This window comes from Vigna angularis, chromosome 10 (assembly GCF_016808095.1).
Source record: "Vigna angularis cultivar LongXiaoDou No.4 chromosome 10, ASM1680809v1, whole genome shotgun sequence".
NCBI classification, from domain to species: domain Eukaryota; kingdom Viridiplantae; phylum Streptophyta; class Magnoliopsida; order Fabales; family Fabaceae; genus Vigna; species Vigna angularis.
In genome coordinates this window covers 4,167,700-4,190,018 of record NC_068979.1, presented here as the reverse complement: position 1 = coordinate 4,190,018, position 22,319 = coordinate 4,167,700, and the positions used below count along the sequence as shown (strand labels likewise).

General features: G+C 36.7%; 2 protein-coding genes across 5 annotated transcripts; one reads left to right on the top strand and one right to left on the bottom strand.

The window, feature by feature from the left end:
• The first annotated feature begins 487 nt into the window (after window positions 1–487).
• On the top strand, window positions 488–6,252 carry LOC108334628 (protein NRT1/ PTR FAMILY 7.3). Its single transcript, XM_017570514.2, has 5 exons — window positions 488–692; window positions 924–1,038; window positions 3,970–4,187; window positions 4,299–4,861; window positions 5,077–6,252. The coding sequence occupies exons 1-5, from the start codon at window positions 660–662 to the stop codon at window positions 5,936–5,938; spliced, it is 1,791 nt and encodes a 596-aa protein (XP_017426003.1). The 5' UTR covers window positions 488–659; the 3' UTR covers window positions 5,939–6,252.
• Window positions 6,253–7,148: 896 nt separating this feature from the next.
• LOC108335866 (pyruvate kinase isozyme G, chloroplastic) lies at window positions 7,149–22,319 on the bottom strand. 4 transcript variants are annotated; one of them, XM_052869772.1, is made up of 12 exons: window positions 21,960–22,318; window positions 21,599–21,880; window positions 19,309–19,474; window positions 18,930–19,139; window positions 18,687–18,797; window positions 17,697–17,785; window positions 16,530–16,592; window positions 9,352–9,527; window positions 8,662–8,761; window positions 8,394–8,542; window positions 7,529–7,637; window positions 7,149–7,438 (listed from the first exon to the last, which is right to left on the bottom strand). In XM_052869772.1, the coding sequence occupies exons 1-12, from the start codon at window positions 22,113–22,115 to the stop codon at window positions 7,325–7,327; spliced, it is 1,725 nt and encodes a 574-aa protein (XP_052725732.1). In that variant the 5' UTR covers window positions 22,116–22,318; the 3' UTR covers window positions 7,149–7,324. The 4 variants fall into 4 exon arrangements, with proteins under 4 accessions (XP_052725732.1, XP_017427543.1, XP_052725734.1 ...); XM_017572054.2 differs by having other exon boundaries at window positions 18,930–19,064; window positions 21,960–22,316; XM_052869773.1 differs by having other exon boundaries at window positions 7,324–7,463; window positions 21,960–22,319.

Sequence of the window (22,319 nt, the reverse complement as noted above, 5' to 3'; positions counted from 1 at the left end):
AATAATTCAATTTATATTTTAATTAAAATAATTATATTCCTTATATTATTATTATTATTTGCAGATGTTATAAAGATGTAGAAACAAAACACAGGTGTCTAACACATCTTTTTCCTAACTTCAATCTTCATTGAATGCATTTGTTGTGTATGGAAAGAAAGAATGAATGCATTTGAGTTTGTGTTTCCTTTTTATTGTATACAAAAACATGTGAATACAATAAAAGAAGAGGTATAAAATTATGTGTTAAAAAATCTAAGGGATTTTTTTGTTACATGTAGTAGTTGGATTTGTACATGAAACAATAATTGCAATAATTTTGTGAAGAATGATGTATTATTTTCCATAACAACTTTGAAATGTTTGTGTTATCTTTTTATTATCTATTTATTTCATAGCATTGAATTCAATCTTTTGTAAAAGTGCATGTCATAGAGAGTTTTTGTATGTTTATAACATGTGGATACCCCACTTCTTGCTTCACTTAATCACTCCACCGTTCAGGCCAACCTTCACTCATCTATATATTCAACTCTCACACTACTCTTTTCTCTTGTGTAACATTGCTTTCTCTCTTCTCCTTCACCTCATTCTCAGTCTGCAACAACACCTTTCTCTACCTTGCATTTTCAACTTACTTTCTTCTTTTCATATCACTCATGTCTTGCTTAGAGTCTGAGCTCTGCAAAGAGGTAAGTATTAAGGCTTTCTACATACATTACATATTCTTCTTCTTTATTCATGTTTTTTTTAAGTGTTTCTTATTCTGTTGCTGCATCAGAGTGTTCATATATTTTATGTATCAGATACTACAAAAATGAATGTGACATAGCATCATTTGTATTCTTTAATTTCATTAGCAATGAATGTGACAAATACTGAAAAGCCTCTATGATTTGTTTTGTGTTCAAAACTCTGCACAGAGCAAGTTTGAGGAAGAAGCAGAAGAGGTTACTCTTGATGGAAGTGTTGATTTTCATGGTGGTCCTGCTATAAGAGCCAAATCTGGAAGATGGGTTGCTGGAATTATCATACTCTGTAAGCTACCTCCAAAATCCTATCTTTTTATTACTTTTGGATCTTGGTGAAAGGTATAATGAATATCTTATATTATCACATCATATGCATATATAACCCTATAAAAAAATTTCTGTTTTGAGCATGTAGGTGATATGAAAATAGAAAAGGACAATAAATAAGAACATCTCTCTCTTATTCTCCTAAATTAAGGAATTATAGTTGCTGGGGGAGAAGTCCCCAATGAGTTATTATGTATATATGAAGTGAAAGGTTAAAGGGTGTACTATAAATATACAAAACATTGAAAAATATTGACTGATCTTATATATTCTTTGAATCTATTAATCTCTGGAGTTTTGATTAAAAAAAAGAAAATAAATATAGATTAATGATACAAATAGATTACTACAAAAATATATAATGATTGTGATGATATATATGTAGAACAGACATAACCTAATAGTTTCAGATGAGGAGTGTTGTGTGCAGAAGTTTTGTCATGACTCATGAAATTGTGTGCATATATTTGATATAGCTTATCATAGAAGGAGCACAGGGTGTGGTTACTTTATGGTGGAATATGTGCTACTGCAAGCAACCAAGCTAGTTAGTTTCCTTCTTAATATTATACCAGAAAAGAAGAAGACAACATTTAAATGCAGGAACGTGTTTCATTTGGTGTGCAAAATCCAAAGCAGACATTTATGTCAGTTTTGTTGCATCGTTTTCCTGTGGAGTGTATGTGTTTGGCAGACACTTACAGCTATGTCTTGGCTGGCTGGCTGGCTACCTAGTAACTACTTATTCCTCCCCCATGCAAAAATACCCTTTTTAGAGAAAAAAAATTAGATTAAATTAAATTAAATTAACATGGTTATTGGATAATGAAATTCTTTGTTAAACCCTTGTAAGTAGTAGTATCTGAATGTTAAAAATGAAGGTAGATTGTTATGAGAGAAACTATGTGATGTTTTTGGAAAACTTTTGGAGTTTTAGTATTATTAACTACTCATTTGCTTGAGTTTATTTTTGATAAAAAAAACAATTGTACTATAAAATAACTATTTATATTAACACTTCTCTAAAATATGAAAACTCTAATCTGAACTTAAAAAATTTCCTAAATGTGATGGGACAGAGGATAGAGATTTCTGAATGATGCCTGAACTAGGTTTTTGGCTTTGTCCTTCGAAAGAAAAAGAGACAAATTAAAGTGAGAAAAATACCTTTCTGAGACTGCTGTGGAAATTTGCATGACGTGGGTTGCTGCCACATGTCACCAACATAGACATATATGCATGCAAATTTGTAACCATTAGCATTTGACAACAATCAAGTGGAAGTGTAAATTTATTTATTAATTCAGTAATAGTATTTGGTCACTGCTATTTACTCTTACTCAGACAAGAAAAGAAAAGGAGCATGATGATTAATAAACCAGCTGTTCCCTATATTTCGTTCTGAATAACAAAAACTGATATAAGTCACAATCATATAATTATTTAGAACCTCTCATTCTTAAGTTATTTTATTACACAGCTGCGTAGTGTGATTGATCTCTATAAATGTTAGTGATACATTATCTTATTTATTTCCTTTTAAGGGTTTTCAATGTTACCACGCAAAAAAAATTGTACCATCAACCATTTATTTAGAATATAAACATGTAATTAACATACAAAGAAATGTAATTAGTTCAGATGATTTTTGATGTTTAATTTTCCAACAACTAAGAAATATTCAATCTTTTCAGTCCTCTTTGAGTGTTAGGTATCTTTAGATTTGATTGGAATATATAAGAAACTTACAGTACAGTGTTTGGTATTGTGATTGTGTAAAGTTGTTGTCTGTATATGGATTTAAAAGGGCTCGTCTCCACCTCCTTAAAAAGATGAAATATGTTTGTTCAATTTTACTTTACCTTTCTTTTACTCTGATGCTTACCAGTTGTCAAAATTTTACACGTATAAAGAGACACGAAAGAATAATAAAGGTTCTTTTTCCATGAATGTAAAGTTAGATTAAAATAAGTAAATATTAAATGTATTATAAGTATAATGAATTTAAAATTTAAAATAGACTCAAATAACTATTTTAGAATATTTTTATCATTGTATCATTACAGTTTGAGTTATTTATTATTGCAAAAATATAATATTATAATGATATGTCTTTTTTCGGTACATACAGGTGTATTGTTTGGATAAAGTTAGGTTAAAACAAGTGTATAGAGTTACAAGTTTTAAATGCATTTGTGCAAAGCCCTGCTGTAAATAAATAATGCATCTCATATTAAAAATTAAATTTTGAAATAGTATAACAAAAAAATGCCATGCAAAACACAGGTGTCTTTTTCCAGCAGAACCACGACAAAGGCAGAAAGAGTTCAAAAAGTGGATTCAGAATCATGAAAATCACCATATTCTGTTTAGAAAAGAGAAGTTAATTTTTTAATAAGCTCGGTCTTTCAAAGTGTTATCACACCTAGAAACCAATACTATTTTAATTTTAACTAAAGAGAAATCCTAAACGTATCTAACCCTATACCACGAACACTTATTAAAATAGGACCCTGTGAGAAATATTGTTTTAGACTTTTTAATGGCATATATTGTTTTTAATTCTAAAATTTTTATAATTTTTATAATTTTATAATTTTTATAATTTTATAATTTTTAATTAGCAGATACAATATACAAGGAATAGATAGAAGTTATAATATGAAGTACCCTTCGTGTCGATATAGTAGTAGCCTCTGGATTATGTGACTGCATATTATTGGTAATTTTTATATATCAAATAACAAAATAAAACATAATTTAAGTAAACCTCAGTGAAGACTAATATGGTCATAGGACTAATGCGGATTAACTTACCCATGCATGGTTCAATATTGAGATCACAGTGCCAATGACTCTTGTTCCGTGATTTGTTGATTGCATGTATCAGTGAATCAAGCTCTGGCAACTCTTGCATTCTTTGGGATGGGAGTGAACCTAGTGCTGTTTCTGACAAGGGTGGTAGGACAGAATAATGCTGATGCAGCTAACAATGTGAGCAAATGGACCGGAACAGTTTATATATTCTCTCTTGTGGGTGCTTTCCTCAGTGATTCTTATTGGGGAAGATATAAAACTTGTGCTGTCTTTCAGGTCATCTTTGTTATAGTAAGTAGCGCTCCATTTTCTCTCCTCTCATTCATAATCTTTCTCTTTAATTCCTAACTTTTACATTAACTACTTCACTAATCAACAAATCTGTTTGGCTTGACATAACAGGGTCTAATGTCCTTATCCCTGTCATCATACCTATTCTTACTTAAGCCTAAAGGTTGTGGGAATGAAACAATTCACTGCGGAAAACATTCAAGATTGGAGATGGGAATGTTTTACCTCTCAATATATCTAGTTGCCTTGGGTAATGGAGGTTATCAACCAAATATTGCCACATTTGGAGCTGATCAGTTTGACGAGGAGCACTCAAAGGAGGGTCACTCAAAGGTGGCCTTCTTTAGCTACTTCTACCTGGCTTTTAATATCGGCCAACTTTTCTCAAACACCATTCTGGTCTATTTCGAGGACGAAGGAATGTGGGCTCTTGGTTTCTGGCTGTCTGCAGGTTCTGCCTTTGCTGCACTGGTCTTGTTTCTTGCATGCACCTCCAGGTATAGACACTTCAAGCCCAGTGGCAACCCTCTTTCTAGGTTCAGCCAAGTCGTTGTGGCTGCATCAAGGAAATCCAAAGTTCAAATGTCATCAAAGGGAGAGAACTTACTTCACATGGATGCAAAGGAGTCTTCCACGAATGGAAACAGAAAGATTCTCCACACTCATGGGTTCAAGTAAGTAGTGGAGGTTCCTTTCAGCTGAAACTACACGGGGAATGTATTCATGTGTAGCTGAGGCTGCATGGAATGTTCTTCCTGTATTTTATTTCATGTGATCATTTTGCTAAAAATTAACACACATTTGATTTCCATTCCAGTACTGTTCTCCATTCTTGGTTGCAGTGAGTAATAACAGTTTGATCAATTTGCCATTTGTTACTGTATTACAGGTTCTTGGACAGAGCAGCATTTATATCTTCAAGAGATCTAGATGATCAGAAAGGGAATGGTCACAACCCCTGGCGTCTCTGTCCAGTAAGTCAAGTTGAAGAGGTGAAGTGCATACTGAGACTTCTTCCAATTTGGCTCTGCACCATAATATACTCTGTGGTTTTCACACAAATGGCTTCACTTTTTGTGGAGCAAGGTGCTGCCATGAAAACCACTGTCTCCAATTTCAGAATACCACCAGCTAGTATGTCCAGCTTTGATATACTCAGTGTGGCAGTTTTCATTTTCTTCTACCGCCGAGTTCTTGATCCGTTTGTGGGAAAACTCAAAAAGACAGATTCCAAGGGACTCACAGAACTTCAGAGAATGGGAGTTGGACTTGTTATAGCAGTACTGGCAATGGTTTCAGCTGGATTAGTTGAATGCTATAGACTTAAGTACGCAAAACAAGGATGCCTCCACTGCAATGACACAAGCACTTTAAGCATCTTCTGGCAGATCCCTCAGTATGCATTTATAGGAGCTTCTGAGGTTTTTATGTATGTAGGCCAGTTGGAGTTCTTCAACGCTCAGACACCAGACGGCTTAAAGAGCTTCGGAAGTGCACTTTGCATGACATCCATTTCTCTTGGGAACTATGTGAGTAGCTTACTAGTTAGTGTGGTTATGAAGATATCCACCGAAGATCACATGCCAGGGTGGATCCCTGGAAACCTCAATAAAGGTCACTTGGATAGGTTTTACTTCCTCTTAGCTGCCTTGACGTCCATAGATTTGATTGCCTATATTGCATGTGCAAAATGGTACAAGTGCATACAGCTAGAGGAGAAAAGTGGTGAAAGTAATGAGTCAAAAGTATAATTTGCAGGGGATATCAATCAAAGGCCATGGGTACCACATATATTAATAAGAGAAAGAAAGGGAAACTAGTCAAATATAATCTTGGTTCTATTGTTACAGTTGGAAGAAATAGTTTGCAGGTTTGCAGAAAGTGAAACCCTTCTTACATGAGTTTCTGACTCTCTTACAACTTGACTCTGTATTTTTAAGGCATAAACCCTTGAAGCCAAGTTGTGTAAAACAAAAATTTGATGAGACAATGACTGTTTTAGGGTACTTAGACATTTCCTTTCTCTCATTTGTAAGTGCCATTTTAAAGACGAAGTTAACTCTGCTATGTGGATTTCCTTGTATTTATCCCAGAGCTAACACAAAAATTTAAGTCCTTAATGTCTGGTACTCATGAACAAACAATGCAATCACCCATAAAGGCAATAATTTCGAAACAGAGAAAGAGAAAATTTTACAAAACACTTTCTAATATATTTAGATTTAGCTGATCGAATTAATCAACCAAAGAATTTGCAAACTGGCAGTGGCAGACCAAATATTATCATGTGGACAAACAAAGAATTATGTATAAGATCAAAAGAACAGCATAAAGCGATAACTTATTGCTGGCAATTATTTGTCAGAATTTTTTTTTTTACAATATCACTTAAAAAAAAGAACAAGAGAACAATAACACGTGATTAAAGAAATTTACAACAACTCCCCCAGCAGTGACTCATTATTAGGAAGATTTGCGGTAGCAATCAGAGGAATTAACAGGCAATACTTACAGTCCACAGAATCAAATTTTACATAATCGAAATGGGAATAAGGTGAAAAAGTAGGGCATAACAAATAATTGTTCTTCTGTATTCTTTTGTTTTATTTATTTATGTGTGTATGTAATGTCATCTTTCAAACGTATAGACCAAAAAATGGGAAAAATGGGAAAGGTAAAACGGTTGAAACAAAAAAATATACAAGTTAATTGTAAGGGTGAGCCAGTGCACGAGTTCCCAAGTCATAGCGATATAGGCATAATAAGGGTCAGAAGACAGCATTACATAGCCTTACCCTCGTGAGCCAAGAGGAACTCTGCCCAATTATCATATAAAATCAAATAAACACATCCCACCATGGTTGCGCAAACAGCAAAGGTCAACGTTTATTCTTTCAGCCAAGATAAAATATCAACACGACATATTAACAAAATAGATAGTTATAAAAGAACTTTAAGGAGAATACTGAAATTCCTGATCAATAAATATTTGCATTTTGAAAATGACTTTACAATCCAACCTTGTTGTTTCAAGTACATAATAGCCATAGGTATTATTGAAAGTAAGAATAACTATGATACTGAAGAAGAAAAAAAAAACTGTACAACTACGAGTAACAAAGACCCTTCATAAAATTTTATTCATGAACCTTACGAACTTGTATGTGGTGAGTGGATTCCTCACGCCATATTGGTTGTGCTCCACTTTGAACAAGTGTAACATGCTGTCCCTCGTGTAAATGACCCTTACTCTGAAATATGGAGACTTTTCATAAACTGTTCAAAAGAAAAAATATCAAGAAAAATAATATGTCTGAGCACTTGATGGAGATATTACTAACCAATAGTAGCTCGAGGGCTCTAGAGAAAGTCTCCTCTGCATCATTTGAAAATTGCATGTATATAGGCACAACGCCATGATAAAGTGCCAACCTCTGCTTAATCCTTGTTCTGCGAATAGTGAAATCTTAAATTTGTGGGTGCAATAGTGCCTTAACTTAAGCACCTATACTGCCCTCCAAAAATTAGAAAGCGGAAAAAGAAAAAAAATCACTGCCTGTGTTGACATTCAGATTCCTAGTTTCATTTCTTCTTCTTCTTCTTAATGTATAGCTTTACTTTTAGGGGTGGAGGGGTATGTATGAGAAAAATAGCCTCTAACATGTAAGCATAACAACATCATTTTAGAAAAAAAAAAAACATAAAAAGGAGAGGGTGAGGGGCTTCCATCTTCGATAGGAGAAAAATTCATCGTGCAGGATTCTGTGAAAACTGAACAGAATGGTCAAATGTGATAAAGAAAAAATATTATAGGAGATTAATTTTGATAAAGAGAAAAATACTTGTCCAAAAAATCATCCTTAGTTCACATACAAAACCTCAAGCACGATAAATTTAATTAATTGGATAATCTGTAAAATACTTGAGTTGGCAAGAGAGAAGCTAGCTTCTCTCAAGATAATACATAGGCTCAAAGCCCATGAAATTAGCTATTTCCTTTCCAAATATTAAATAAAAGCACTCCTCCTGAAAAAGTCCATCAAGAAAAGTTTTTTTTTTTTTTTTCAGGTTAGTTGTATAAAAATTAATAGTACATTAACACAGAAAATACATACGCATTTGCAAATGCAAACATAACTGAGTAAAGTATATAAGGCTAAAAAACAACACACACACACAAACATGTATAATTCTGCCAATGCTTACTCATTTGTGAATGCAAAGATTGTTGAGTAAGGCCTATAATGGCTCAATAGAGTAGCCATGGATCCTGTTCTGGTGAAAACAATAATGGGGGTATTAAGAGTGTTAGACATTGTTGTCGCATGGAAAGCAAACATTTCTCCCATGTGGCTCTGTCAAAAAGTAAACACAAATTAGTTAGAGTTTAGTATATCATCAATGTACAATTAAATATATCAATAATAAATGAAACAAAACTCCAAAAGTGCCTAATTTTTAATCGCGCACTTACTTTATGGGAACTCAGACTTGGACAAGCAGCACCGCTTTCAACACTGGATTCGTTCCTAAGAGCCACCGTATGCATAACTTTAACAGCTTTCAAAGGAAATCTGAAGCAGATTAAGTTATATTTATTTATTTAAAATATTGAAAGAAAAAGGTATATTAAATCGTAAATTCATGACCCCAAGACAAGGTTAGGCGTTCTTATGTAACCGAGTTAAAGAAAAGGGATGAAATACATTTTCAAATGAAAAGCAATTCTATAGTAATTACAACACTCAACATGCTGGAAAAATAGGGATCTTTAGCCATTTTATTTTCCTTCCTGAAAAACATTGCACTCCACAAAATAAAAAAGATAAGTCTCCCAATCATAAGCAGCTGAAAATCATTTAATAATGCAAATTATTGAACAGTAATGGATTAGGAAGATTCCAATTATAGAGAATCAAGGTAACTAATTCCCCTTTGTTTAACATGCATAGGGATTAATAGGCTTTGTTTAATTTGGATTCATTCCTATTTGTTATTATTTTTAGGTTTCTCCTAAGCGTATCCTCCATTTGTATATCTTTCATTCTCTTCTCTAATGATGCTTCTTCTTTTATTTGAAAATAGTAAAATATGGATACTGAAAAGAAGTTCGAACAACTTAAAAAAAATAGGAAACAAGTTCACCAAGTAATAGCAAACTGACTTTCCGTGTGCAGTTTCCCCTGAAAGCATGATAGCATCAGCACCTTGTCTTACTGCAATTGCAATGTCCGAGACTTCTGCCCTTGTGGGCGTGGGATGATTAATCATGCTTTCAAGCATATTTGTTGCCACAATAACTGGCTTTTGCATGCTTTGACATCTCCTTATGATGTCCTCCTACTCGATTAAAAAAAGGTAAGAACTACATTGAACAGAGAATTAAGCATAGTAAAAGAAAACTAATATAGTAGAGAACAAAAACATCAGTTTGAAACTAGTATCTCATAATCTAGTTTGTGTAAGTTATATAACAGGAGCTGAGATAAGTGGGTCATAATAAGAATATAATCTTCAAGCAATTTTACTCTCTTGTGCGCAAGGAAGCATCAGAGGAAAGGAAAAGATTTTCTCTTCTGAAATTCTATTTCAGTTTATTGGTTTGTTGCAATAGCCACAAATAAGCACTTTCTTTTATAGGTAAAAAAAGTTTTAATTATAGAAGATTAAGACAACAAATCTTAATGCCAAAATAGTATTACAAGCTCCCAGAAGTTGGCAGTAAAGCAGAAATGATCTGCTTTTCTCTAATCTCAAGTTACCAGCCTTTCATATTGCAATTTGTCTCACTAAAATGTGTTACAGTAAGCCTTGTGTAGTAGGTGTTGCAGCTTGCACTGTAGGCACCACCAATTTTAGAAGTGCTTAGCTAAAGTAGGATCAAGACATAGCAAGAAACAAGAGAAAAATGACTTCGAAGTAAAAATTAGATAAGATATCATACCACAGGTTTATAAGTTTAAATATTTGGTTTCCATTTTGCAAATTTATAGGGAAACTAATGAAGAGGTCATGCACAAGATACAAATTAGATATTAAAATGGAGAAAGGCGTTGAGGGTTGTTTGAATTGCAAAGGACCTGTCAAGCACAAAGGAAAAGTTTATCATATTGCTAGACTTGTGACTAAAATCTATGTAAAAGGTGTTAGGCTTCAAAGGGACAACAAAGAAAAAATGAGTAACACTGTGGCATAAATGAGAATGTTAAGATACATTATACACAAGAAAGGGTAATATATAAAATCATTGTATATGAGAAGGCATTGGAGTGATACCAATTGATGAAAAGGGGATAAAATCTGTTAGATGTTAAGGATTTATTTTCTGTTAGTTGGGCTTAGCCCATTCTGTATTAAGGGCATTGGCCCTTATATTTCACTATAAATAAAACTACCCTTAGTGTATTCAAAACACAAGGGGATATTTTCTCCCAATCCTCTCCATTTCTCACATGGTATCTAGAGCATAGGATTAGGTCCAGCCAACTCTAGTTTCCGGCACAACTCATCGCCGCCGCCGCCGCCACTGTGGCCGTCGCTTGTCGCCGCCGCCGCCGGAGTTCCAGAATTGACCGACGACCACATCATCGGCATCGTCTCGCCCGGGCGACCACCGTGGTACAAATATCGCAGCCAACGGACCGGGCACGCGCCTCCACGCGCCGCCGCCAGAATCGCCGGAGCCGCCGCTTCCCACCGCGCGTGACGGCGCGTCACCGGAGAGTTCCGTCGCCGATCTGGACCGCCGTGATCGCCTCCTCGTCCTCTTTCTGGATCTGTGATCGTTGCGTCAATCGGAGCACTTTGGATTTTTAGGGTTTCTCCTTCTCCATGGCATCTTCCTCTTCTACGAACACTTATGTTGGTGGCTCTTCTTCTGATCCTTCAATATACACCAATTATGTGAATGTACACTTGTCTATTGACAAGTTAGATGGCACAAATCATGCAACATGGGCGTCTGACATCAAACTTTGGTTGAAGAGTCAGGGGTACTTAGATCACCTTACTCAAGATGTGACTACTGCTACAACGGATGACACTTCCCGCTGGATGAAAATTGATGCTCAGCTATGCATTGTCATAAAATCCACCATTCACTCCTCGTTGAAACAAATGTTTCGATCATATGAAACATGTTCAGAAGTTTGGGCACAGGCGAAGTTGTTGTACACAAATGACACTCAACGCCTGTATGGTGTTTGTCAGGACCTATTAACTGTTATTGGTCCACGCAATCATGGTCCCATGGCCGAATATTTGGGTAAAATTCATGCCCTTCTTCATGATTTTAATGATATATTACCTCCTGCTCCCACTCCTGCTGAAGAACTGGAACAACGATCAAAGTTCTTCATGTTGTTGGCTTTATACGGACTCTCTGATGATATCTCTCATGTCCGTGATCAGATTTTGGGTTCTCCTGTCATACCCAACTTTACTTCTACTTGTTCAGCTCTTCTGCGTATACCGAGCAAACCAGTCACTGAGACATCTCCTCATATTGATGACTCCTCAGTTATGGCTATCCAACGTAATGATCGAAGTCGGCCTCGCAGGCAAAATAAAGGACGTGTTACAAAATGTGACCACTGTGGCAAGTTAGGCCACAAAATTGATCAATGTTATGCACTTCATGGACGACCTCCTCGACCTGTAGCAATGGCCAATTCTGATCCATCTGGAGACCCTCCTACTTCATCTAATACCGTAGAAAAACCTGCAATCTTTAACGAATTTCTCAGATGGTATGAGGATCGTCAGCACTCTAGTTCCACTACATCTGCATCTGTTGCACGTACAGGTACACCTTTTGTTGGTCTGACTCACTTTCACTCCCTCGGATCTTGGGTCCTTGACTCAGGCGCCACCGATCATATCACTGGTAACAAGTCCTTATTTTCTTCTTTGTCATGTCCGGATAACTTACCCTCGGTAACAATGGCTGATGGGTCTAGAGTCTCATCTCATGGTGTTGGTACTGTTGATATTTTTCCGTCCATATCCATTGATCATGTACTTTATGTTCCCGGGTCTCCTTTCAACTTATTGTCCATAAGTCGTCTAACTCGTACCCTTAATTGTGTTATCTCATTTACTAAAGATTCTGTTTGGTTGCAGGACCGGAGTTCGAAACACATGATTGGCACAGGATGTGAGTCTCATGGCCTATACCATCTCCGCCCTTCTCCACATGTTGGCGTAATCATGGAGTCACCATCCCTTCTTCATGCTCAGTTAGGTCATCCTAGTCTTGCCAAACTACAACAACTTGTCCCGAGATTGTCACAATTATCAAGTTTGTCGTGTGAGTCTTGTCAGTTAGGAAAGCATACTCGTAGTTCCTTTCCTCGTAGTGTCTCACAACGGGCATCGTCCCCTTTTTCATTGGTTCATTCTGACATTTGGGGACCTAGTCGTGTTAAGTCCAATTTAGGTTTTCAGTATTTTGTTACTTTTATTGATGACTACTCAAGATGTACTTGGTTGTTTTTAATGAAGAATCGTTCTGAGTTGTTTCCTATTTTCCAATCATTTTTCAATGAAATAAAAACACAGTTTGGGGTTTCTATTCGAACTCTACGTAGTGATAATGGTCATGAATACCTTTCTCAATCGTTTACACATTTTATGGCTTCTCATGGCATTCTTCACCAAACCTCATGTGCTTATACCCCTCAACAAAATGGGGTGGCTGAGCGCAAGAATAGACACCTTATTGAGACAACTCGTACTCTTCTAATTCATGGTCAAGTACCCTCACGTTTTTGGGGTGACGCCGTTCTCACGGCATGTTATCTTATAAACCGCATGCCATCTTCCGTCTTAGATAACAAAATCCCCCATTCTATCTTGTTTCCTCAAGATCCTCTACATCCTTTACCTCTTAGAGTTTTTGGGTCTACTTGTTTTGTTCATGATTTTAGTCCTGGTCTTGATAAGTTATCTCCTAGGTCTCACAAATGTGTCTTCTTAGGATTTCCACGGTCACAAAAGGGCTATAAGTGTTTTTCCCCTTCCCTCAATCGTCATTTTATCTCTGCTGATGTTACTTTTGATGAATCTTCCTTCTACTTTTCACATCTATCTTCGAGTCTTGAACCTCCACCTGTTACTGTTGATATTCCTATTTTCTGTGATTCTCCTAGTGATGCTCCACCCATTTTGTCTCCTCCTTCTTTGGACTCTCATTCACCACAGGATCGTCCTTCACCACCACCCCTTCAGGTGTATAGTCGTCGCAATCGTCTCCCTCATGACTCACTTCCAGTGCCGGTTCCTGTGTCTCCTCCGGCTCCAGCAAATGAGTCTGACCTGCCCATTGCCCTTCGTAAAGGTATACGCTCTACCCGTAACACTTCTCCCCATTATACTGTTCTTAGTTACCACAGATTATCACCATCTTTTTACACATGTCTCTCATCCATTTCTTCTGTGTCCATTCCCCACTCTGTGGGTGACGCCTTAACTCATCCTGGCTGGCGTCAAGCTATGCTGGATGAATTAAGTGCTTTACAGAAAAGTGGAACTTGGGAGCTTGTCCAATTACCATCTGGAAAGTCTGTTGTTGGTTGCAGGTGGGTGTATGCTATCAAGGTTGGTCCTGCTGGCACTATTGATCGTCTCAAAGCTCGATTGGTTGCCAAAGGCTACACACAGATTTTTGGTTTGGATTATGGTGATACCTTTTCTCCAGTGGCAAAAATGACCTCTGTTCGCCTATTCATTGCCATGGCCGCTCTTCGCCAATGGCCTCTTCACCAACTTGATGTCAAAAATGCTTTCCTTAATGGTGATTTGCATGAAGAAATTTATATGGAGCAACCGCCTGGCTTTGTTGCTCAGGGGGAGTCATCTGGATTGGTATGTCGTCTTCGCAAATCCTTATATGGCCTAAAACAATCTCCTCGGGCCTGGTTTGGTAAATTTAGCTGTGTTGTTCAACAATTTGGTATGTCTCGCAGTGAAGCGGATCATTCAGTGTTCTATCGCCACTCAAATGCTGGATGTATCTACTTAATAGTGTATGTCGATGATATTGTTCTCACAGGAAGTGACTATCTTGGCATCTCTAAGATGAAACAACACCTTTGCCATCATTTTCAAACCAAAGATCTTGGCAAACTCCGGTATTTTTTGGGTATTGAAGTAGCACAATCCAACACCGGTATTGTCATATCTCAGAGGAAGTATGCGTTAGACATCTTGGAGGAAACAGGGTTAATGAACTCTAAATCTGTTGAGACACCTATGGATCCTAACATCAAACTCCTACCAAATCAGGGGGAGCCTTTCTCAGATCCTGAACGGTACAAAAGACTAGTTGGCAAATTAAACTATCTTACTGTTACACGTCCTGACATTTCCTTCGCAGTTAGCGTTGTGAGTCAATTCCTAAACTCCCCATGTGAAGACCATTGGGATGCGGTTGTTCGCATACTGAAGTATATTAAAGGATCACCTGGAAAAGGTTTGCTATATGGTCCTAACAACGATACAAAAATCGTTTGTTATTCAGATGCTGACTGGGCTGGTTCCCCTTCTGATAGGAGATCTACTTCTGGATATTGTGTCTCTGTTGGTGGCAACCTAATATCATGGAAAAGTAAGAAGCAAAGTGTTGTGGCAAGGTCCAGCGCAGAAGCAGAATATAGAGCTATGGCATCAGCTACTTGCGAGCTTGTGTGGCTTAAACAATTACTCAGTGAATTGAAATTTGGAGATGTCACTCAAATGACACTTATATGTGATAATCAAGCTGTTCTCCATATCAGCTCTAACCCTGTCTTTCATGAGAGAACCAAGCACATTGAAGTTGATTGTCACTTTATTCGAGAAAAGATCATATCCGGAGACATCAAGACTGAGTTTGTTAACTCAAGCAACCAGTTGGCAGACATATTCACTAAGTCCCTACGAGGACCTAGAATTGATTATCTTTGTAACAAGCTTGGAACATATGATTTATATACTCCAGCTTGAGAGGGAGTGTTAGATGTTAAGGATTTATTTTCTGTTAGTTGGGCTTAGCCCATTCTGTATTAAGGGCATTGGCCCTTATATTTCACTATAAATAAAACTACCCTTAGTGTATTCAAAACACAAGGGGATATTTTCTCCCAATCCTCTCCATTTCTCACAAAATCAATTAAGGTGGTTTAGACATGTACAAATAAAGGTCACTGGAAGCACCAATGAGGAGACTAGATGACATGAAGTCCTATGAAAAGAGGGAGAGAAAGACCAGGGACATTAGAGGAAGTTCTTAACAAATATCTCATATGATGAATAATATTTCAAGGAATTTACTCTTTAACCATGTCCAATGCTGTAGCGTGAATCATGTAGTTGAAGTTATCTAGAGGGAAAAGACTTATGTTTTTGTTCTTAAGTGGTGCCAACAATTTGTTGGGGAAAACATTCCCTTCACGCATAATGAGTATCAAAGGTATGAAACACACAAAGTAACACCACAAATGAAAAATAATGAAATACATGGATTTATGTGGTTCAACACCTTTTGCTCACATCACCATAACCATCTCAAAAGTATTTCATTCATCACAACACAATACATTACATGTCTTCTGGACAAATTTGAGAAACGCTTCCAAATACCAGACCACCCTCTCTCACCTAGGGTGGTATTCCCTCTTTCTAGGTCAGGTGTATCTTCTCCCTACACACACTCACTTTATGTATAAATAAATTTACATCATCATGAATGAGACCAAGTGGACAACTCCACTTTCATTATGGTAGTAGATTCTCCAATGGTCAAGAAACATGCACCTTTTGGCTTCCCACCTAATTTCATTAATGTTTGGAAATTTGGATTTATTTTTCCAACATAAATTTTACAGATTCATATGCCTACAAGGGTTCTTCATACCATATGGTGGATAAGATATCCTTTGATATCTAATGACCTCCTTCATAAACACATGGGGTAAAAATGAGTAAGATGACTAGTATATAAGTAGAAAGGCCAATAATAAATTCATTGCCTAAAGGCCAATAATAAATTCATTGCCTTAAGGTTTTAGGTTGGAAGTGTTGTCCTAGTAGCTTGTTCATGACTCATTGATATCAAATCTACAGGCTTACGACAATTAATGCACATGACTAGCAGTATGGTCTTACGAATTAAAATTCACAACAATTAATGAAGCTCCTCTTATTTTGTTAGATTTTCCCAGTTATACTAAACATTGCATCCTGACTTAAATGTACCATAGCAATGATTATCAACATAGATCAGCTGATGAAAGAATTTGCAAACATCTCACCAACTGTGAACAAAGTGACGTATGTATCATGTTAGTGTGAGCATCACATTACCTGCAATAAAGGAACTTCCTCTATTGGAAGTTCAGCTCCAAGATCCCCACGAGCAACCATGGCCTGCGAAATAAAACTCTCAAAATGAAACTGGATGCTAATGTAGATAAAGATCTTGATTCGATCCATGATATTGAATAACACTAAAAAAAGTATCCAAAATATAAACTGTGAAGGTGTTGAAAAACCTACATCAGGTTTGGGCCAGCTCGAAGTAATGGTGAAATCAGTTCTATGTTAATGTTTCACCACTAGGTCAAAAGATATGCAGTAAATTTTCTTAATTAGGCATTTTGTCAAATAAATTCAATTCTATTTGTTATTAAGTCTAAAGGAATCTACTATAAATGTATGCCTTGAAAATGATATTGTCTATAAGGTATTTGTAATGTTAATTATGAATATTAAAGGAGAGAGATCATCAGTATGCTTACAAAAACTTAATAGAACAATCTCCACTAAACCAAGTTATTTGATATTTTCATATGTAAATCAAGAAAAATAATTATCAAGCAATAGTGCACAAACAAGCAAGCACCACAAAACCACCTTTTCCCCTGGAATTACTCAAGCATTGTATATCCTATAATGAAAGAATTGCCACCATGACATGATCGCCATAGGTTTCAGAACAGATATCATGTGAGTGCAATACCAAGAAAGGGGGAAACTAAGGTAACGGCTAATCAATCCATAATCAGCTCAAGATGCAATTATGTTCCTCTTATATCCAACATAGAATATTAGACACATATCTTCCTTAGATTTTGAAGAGTACAATTGACAGCCTAATCAACCTACAACCAGAAACAGCAAAGTCGTTACTTAAATTTGTGCATTATACAAGGATTAGAAGAATTTTCAAGTCCTCTCGTAGAAATAGTGAGTTGATTAACTTGAAATGTTCCATTTTTTAGTTTCTTTTTTCACATACTATTTTCACATGAAGCATAGAACTTCTATACATAGTATTTATCCATTCCTCCATGTGATCAATTCCAGTTCTCGTATATTAAATACTAACTAGACCAAAATAAATAAATAAAAACATATAGACTAAAACAATATTGATCACCAACATAATCTAAATTTCAATCCCTTTTAACTGAAAGTTATTGAAGGTATGAAATATCTACAAATACATGATCTGAACATTATGAAACTAACCCCATCTGAAGCAGAAAGTATGGAATGAAGATTTGGTATGGAATCTGCACTTTCAATTTTTACAATCACGTGTATATCAGCATTATGACCTATAGAAAAAGGTTTACAATAATTTAGTTGGTAATGAGAATGATGGGGCCCATAATCAGCGTCATGAGAAATAGTGTATTACTAAATATTGAATATAAGTCTAATAATAATGGTCATGTTGGCAGTTATGGGTATAAGCTAGGAGCAATAACGTAGTATTATCTATTAGAACATGTAATAGTGTTACAAAACAACTTGTCCCGCATTAGTTGTTCCATATTAAAATTAGAAACTGCCTCTCTGACAGTTGTTTTGAATATAATTTAATGTTGAAACAGAAATCACATACAATACATTCACTTTCTACAGATAGTACTCTCTGTCCACAACAGCAAATAACAACACCTTATGACTCGTTAGGACCTAACTCAAACCAGCTTTTAAGGCACATAGACACCCTATAATATTTCACTCAACTTTCTCGTTAGTTCAAATTGTGTGTCAGTATACTAATGATAATAAGTACTCCGACACATGGGGTACAAACAAACACTTACATACTCTACCAAGCAACAAATACAATCCAATATGATACTTAGAAATCCCATAATAATACTCAGGTCTCTATCAACTACCAAAGCTTTATAAACTTTAAGTCACATGTGTAGTCGACAAAGGACTAAACACCACCCTGGCCAACAACTAAGACAACTCCCAGAAGAGCCAACACGGAGGTGGGATAAGGCTGACCACAGTTCAGGTGGGCGACAGTAGTTAAAGGGGATTTCCGACAACTGTTATGACTACACTAATATCTAATAATACATGGTTGTACATGATTATTGGTTCCCATTAGAGAAGCAATAAACACCAAGAGAGAAGGAACTTCCACACATATGCACAAAGCCACACATCTAGATACAAAAGCATAACAAGGAAATTAGACATCTAAAATATTACTTTTGAGGTACTCTTTTAACTCGTGCACCACTCTAGCATCCTTGACAAATGAGACAGCATAGAAGTCTACTTGATTGTCCACCCCAAACTTGATATCTTCCCAGTCCTTGTCTGTGAAGTTGAAACACAACAAAGTGTAAAATTGTCAAGTGCATTTGCATTCTAAAAGTAACCAGGTACAAGTGAATTACAGAAACTTGTTGCCCATGTACAGTGTCAACAATAAATAGAACAGAAATATACCAGTTATGGAAGGAAGTGTAGCACTTTTTCCACGGACATTTAAATGACGCCTAGATTTCAGTTCACCACCATCAATTACCTCACATTTAACCAAGTCTTTTGTCTTTGACTTTACAGCAAGAGACATCATTCCTCCTAAAACAATAACCAGACCAAATCTTCTTTTGAGATAATCAAATTGGTGATCATCAAACAATGCAATAAGCTCCCCTAAAATACCGAGATTATAAAAAATAAATTACTGAAATAGGAGGAACATCTTCCTGGTAGCTCATACATGGTTAACAATCAACCACGAGAATAAGTCACAAACCTTGCGGCTAATCGAGCAAGATAACACAAACAACAATATTCACAAATAAGAAATCATTGTTCTTACCATCAACCAACAACACATCTCCAACCTCCACATCATTCACAAAATCATCATAATTCACGCTAACTGTGCTTTCCGTGCTGACCCCTCTCCTGGTGGTGAAATAGAATTCTTGCCCCTCTTTAAGTGAAATTGGTTGAGGCACATCCCCGCTTCTAACTTCAGGACCCTGTGAAGCAAGTCATATGACATCCGTTCTGTCTTCAAATCCAAAATACAAGTTTAAATATGGAAATTGAAATTCAGTAACAACGGCAGCGAGTTTTAACTTTGATGCTTACAATGAAGTTGAAAGTGTTCAGAGACAAAATTTGGTCGAGCTATGTTGTAACTCTTTTTACAGAGTCTGCTATCTTGTATGTTTTGAGTCTGTTTGGTCAGAACAGAACTCCGTCTAGAGGGGTTATAGTTTAGAGGTCATATACATATAACACCCTTCTTTCTCTGAATAAAAAGAGTAGTGAGGCATTGACTTTTACCCTCTACAACTGTTAGTGTTGAGAGTGAGAGCTTACCAGTTTCAAATTAATTCTGACAATTTGGTATTAGTTAGTCAGGAGACCACAAAGGAGCTTAAAAATCGCATGGATTCTATGGGAACTATGGTAGATTCTCTAGAATTAACACAAAAGATCCTTCCAGGCATTACAACAATGATTGAGGGGTTAGTTTCATCTATGGCAGCATTGAACTCAGGCCAACAAATTTCAATTACACCAATATCATATCAAGATTCACCAGAATTCTCTTCAGTGATTCTTGACAGAACTCAGCTGCAATTTGCATCTTTTGATGGTACCAACTTTTGGGAATGGTGTGCTAAAGCTGAAAAATTTTGAGTTGGAGGGCAGACCTGTTAATCAATGTGGCATTTTCTGCTTCTTTCTATGAATGGCAAGGCACTCCCATGACAATGCCATTATATTCAAACCACCAATTTCCAGTAATCCTCTTAGCAGTAAAAAAAGTGGCAACATTACTTCCTAGATCAATATGTAATTATCAAAACAGACCAGAAAGCTCTTAAGCATCTTTTGGAACAACCTCCGACACACGTATGCACAGTTGGGGAATGGAGAAAGTAACAGGATTAGACTTCAAGATTGAACATAAGAAAGGAAAAGATAATGTTGCAGCCAAAACTTTATCAAGAAAGGAATGTCAGGGTACATTAGCGACAATCTTAATAGCAAAAGGAAAAGAATCATGGAAGGTAGATCACAAATTACAGAAGACTGTAGATACCATTCACATGACACAACAGCCTTGCAAGAACTTTGGATGGTGAAGCTCTCAAAAGATAAGGCAAATTGGTGGTAGGTAATGATGTGGATTTGAAGTCTCAAATCCTTTAACAATTTCAACGACTAAACTTTTGGGGGTCATTCAGGGTATGGATTAACTTACAGAAAAATTAAAGAACAATTCTATTGGAAAGGCATGCAAAAGGAAGTGAAAAGGTGAGTGAAACAATGTCATATATGTCAGAAAAATAAACCCTTCAGTTACCTGCTAGTATTTTACAACCATTAGCTATATGTACGGATTTTATTATCGGTCTTCCTAAAATCTAATTCTATGACTGTTATTTTTGTTATCATTGATCAATTAACTAAGCATGCTCATTTTTTGCATCTATCTCATCCTTTTTGAGCTGCAAAAGTCTTCATGAATAATGTTGTCAAATTACATGGATGGCCTAGGTAGATAATTTCAGATAGAGACTCAATTTTTATGAGTCAGTTCTGGATTGAATTGATGCAGATGCATGGCGTCAAGCTGCTGCAGTCTACTACTTTCTATCCTCAAAAGGATGGCCAAATTGAGCCTTTGAACAAGTCTATAGAAGCTTATCTCAGACGTGTTTCGGGGGATATGCCTCACAAATGGGTTATTTTTTATCGTTTGCAGAATTGTGGTATAATATCAAGTTTCACACAGTCACTCAGTGAACTCCATTTGAAGCTCTCTATGGTTACTCGCCTGCTCCCCCATCTACGATAATGAATAAGGATCAGATGGTGGAAGCTGTAAATTAAACGATCAAGACTAGGGAAGAAATCTCTCAGCTGCTACAAGTAAATTTGATCAAGGCACAAACCAGGATGAAGTGCAAGGTATTATGTTATCTTGTATGTTTTGAGTCTGTATGGGGAGAACATAAAGAGTAGTGAAGCATTGACTTTTATCCTCTACAACTGTTAGTGATGAGAGTGAGAGCACACCAGATTAAAATTAATGGTGACATGCAAAAACGGCGAAAACGGAAGTTAGATACGAAGGAGTTGTTGACCTTGGTGTCGAGCATGATGGCCACGACCTTATCCTGAAACTGAGCATTGTACTCTCTCACCAATTCAATAGTCTGCAGGTGCGAGGCGTGGTCCCCGTGCGACATGTTCAAACGCGCCACGTTCATTCCGGCTTCAGCCAGGCTCCATATCATGTCACGTGAGCTCGTGGATGGACCTATCGTGCACACGATCTTAGTTTTCTTACGCGCCTCGGAATTCGGTCCTGCCTGTCCCACGCCATGATCACTCACCTGAACCTCGACCGAAGAGTTTGCGTTGCCCTACGCAATGGATTGAAGAGCACAGAGAGGTTAGAGATAGCGAAGTGAGATTAGTTTGCGGAAATTACAGGTGACTTACGACGGAGGGAGAGCCGTTGGAGGAGTTAATTTGGGTCGGTTGGGCGTGGTTTGCTAGAATGGTGATTTTAGGGATTCGTTTGGTTCTGCGTTTGGAGGGAGAGAGTTCGGATTGGAAGAGCAGGGAAGTTGCGGAAGAAAGATTAATGGTTGCCATGTTTATTGATTGAAATTGAAATGAAGATGAAGATGACCTGCTTTTGGTTGCAGCAAAATAAACAACTCTCTCCTTTATTTTATTTGTTGCAGTTCCAACCAACCAGGTTCCATTGGCGCGTGGTGTTAGGAAATAGCCATTATCTTTCAGTATTACTGCACAGAGCTGGCAGCATGGCAACACATTCTCTCACCGCATATGTTT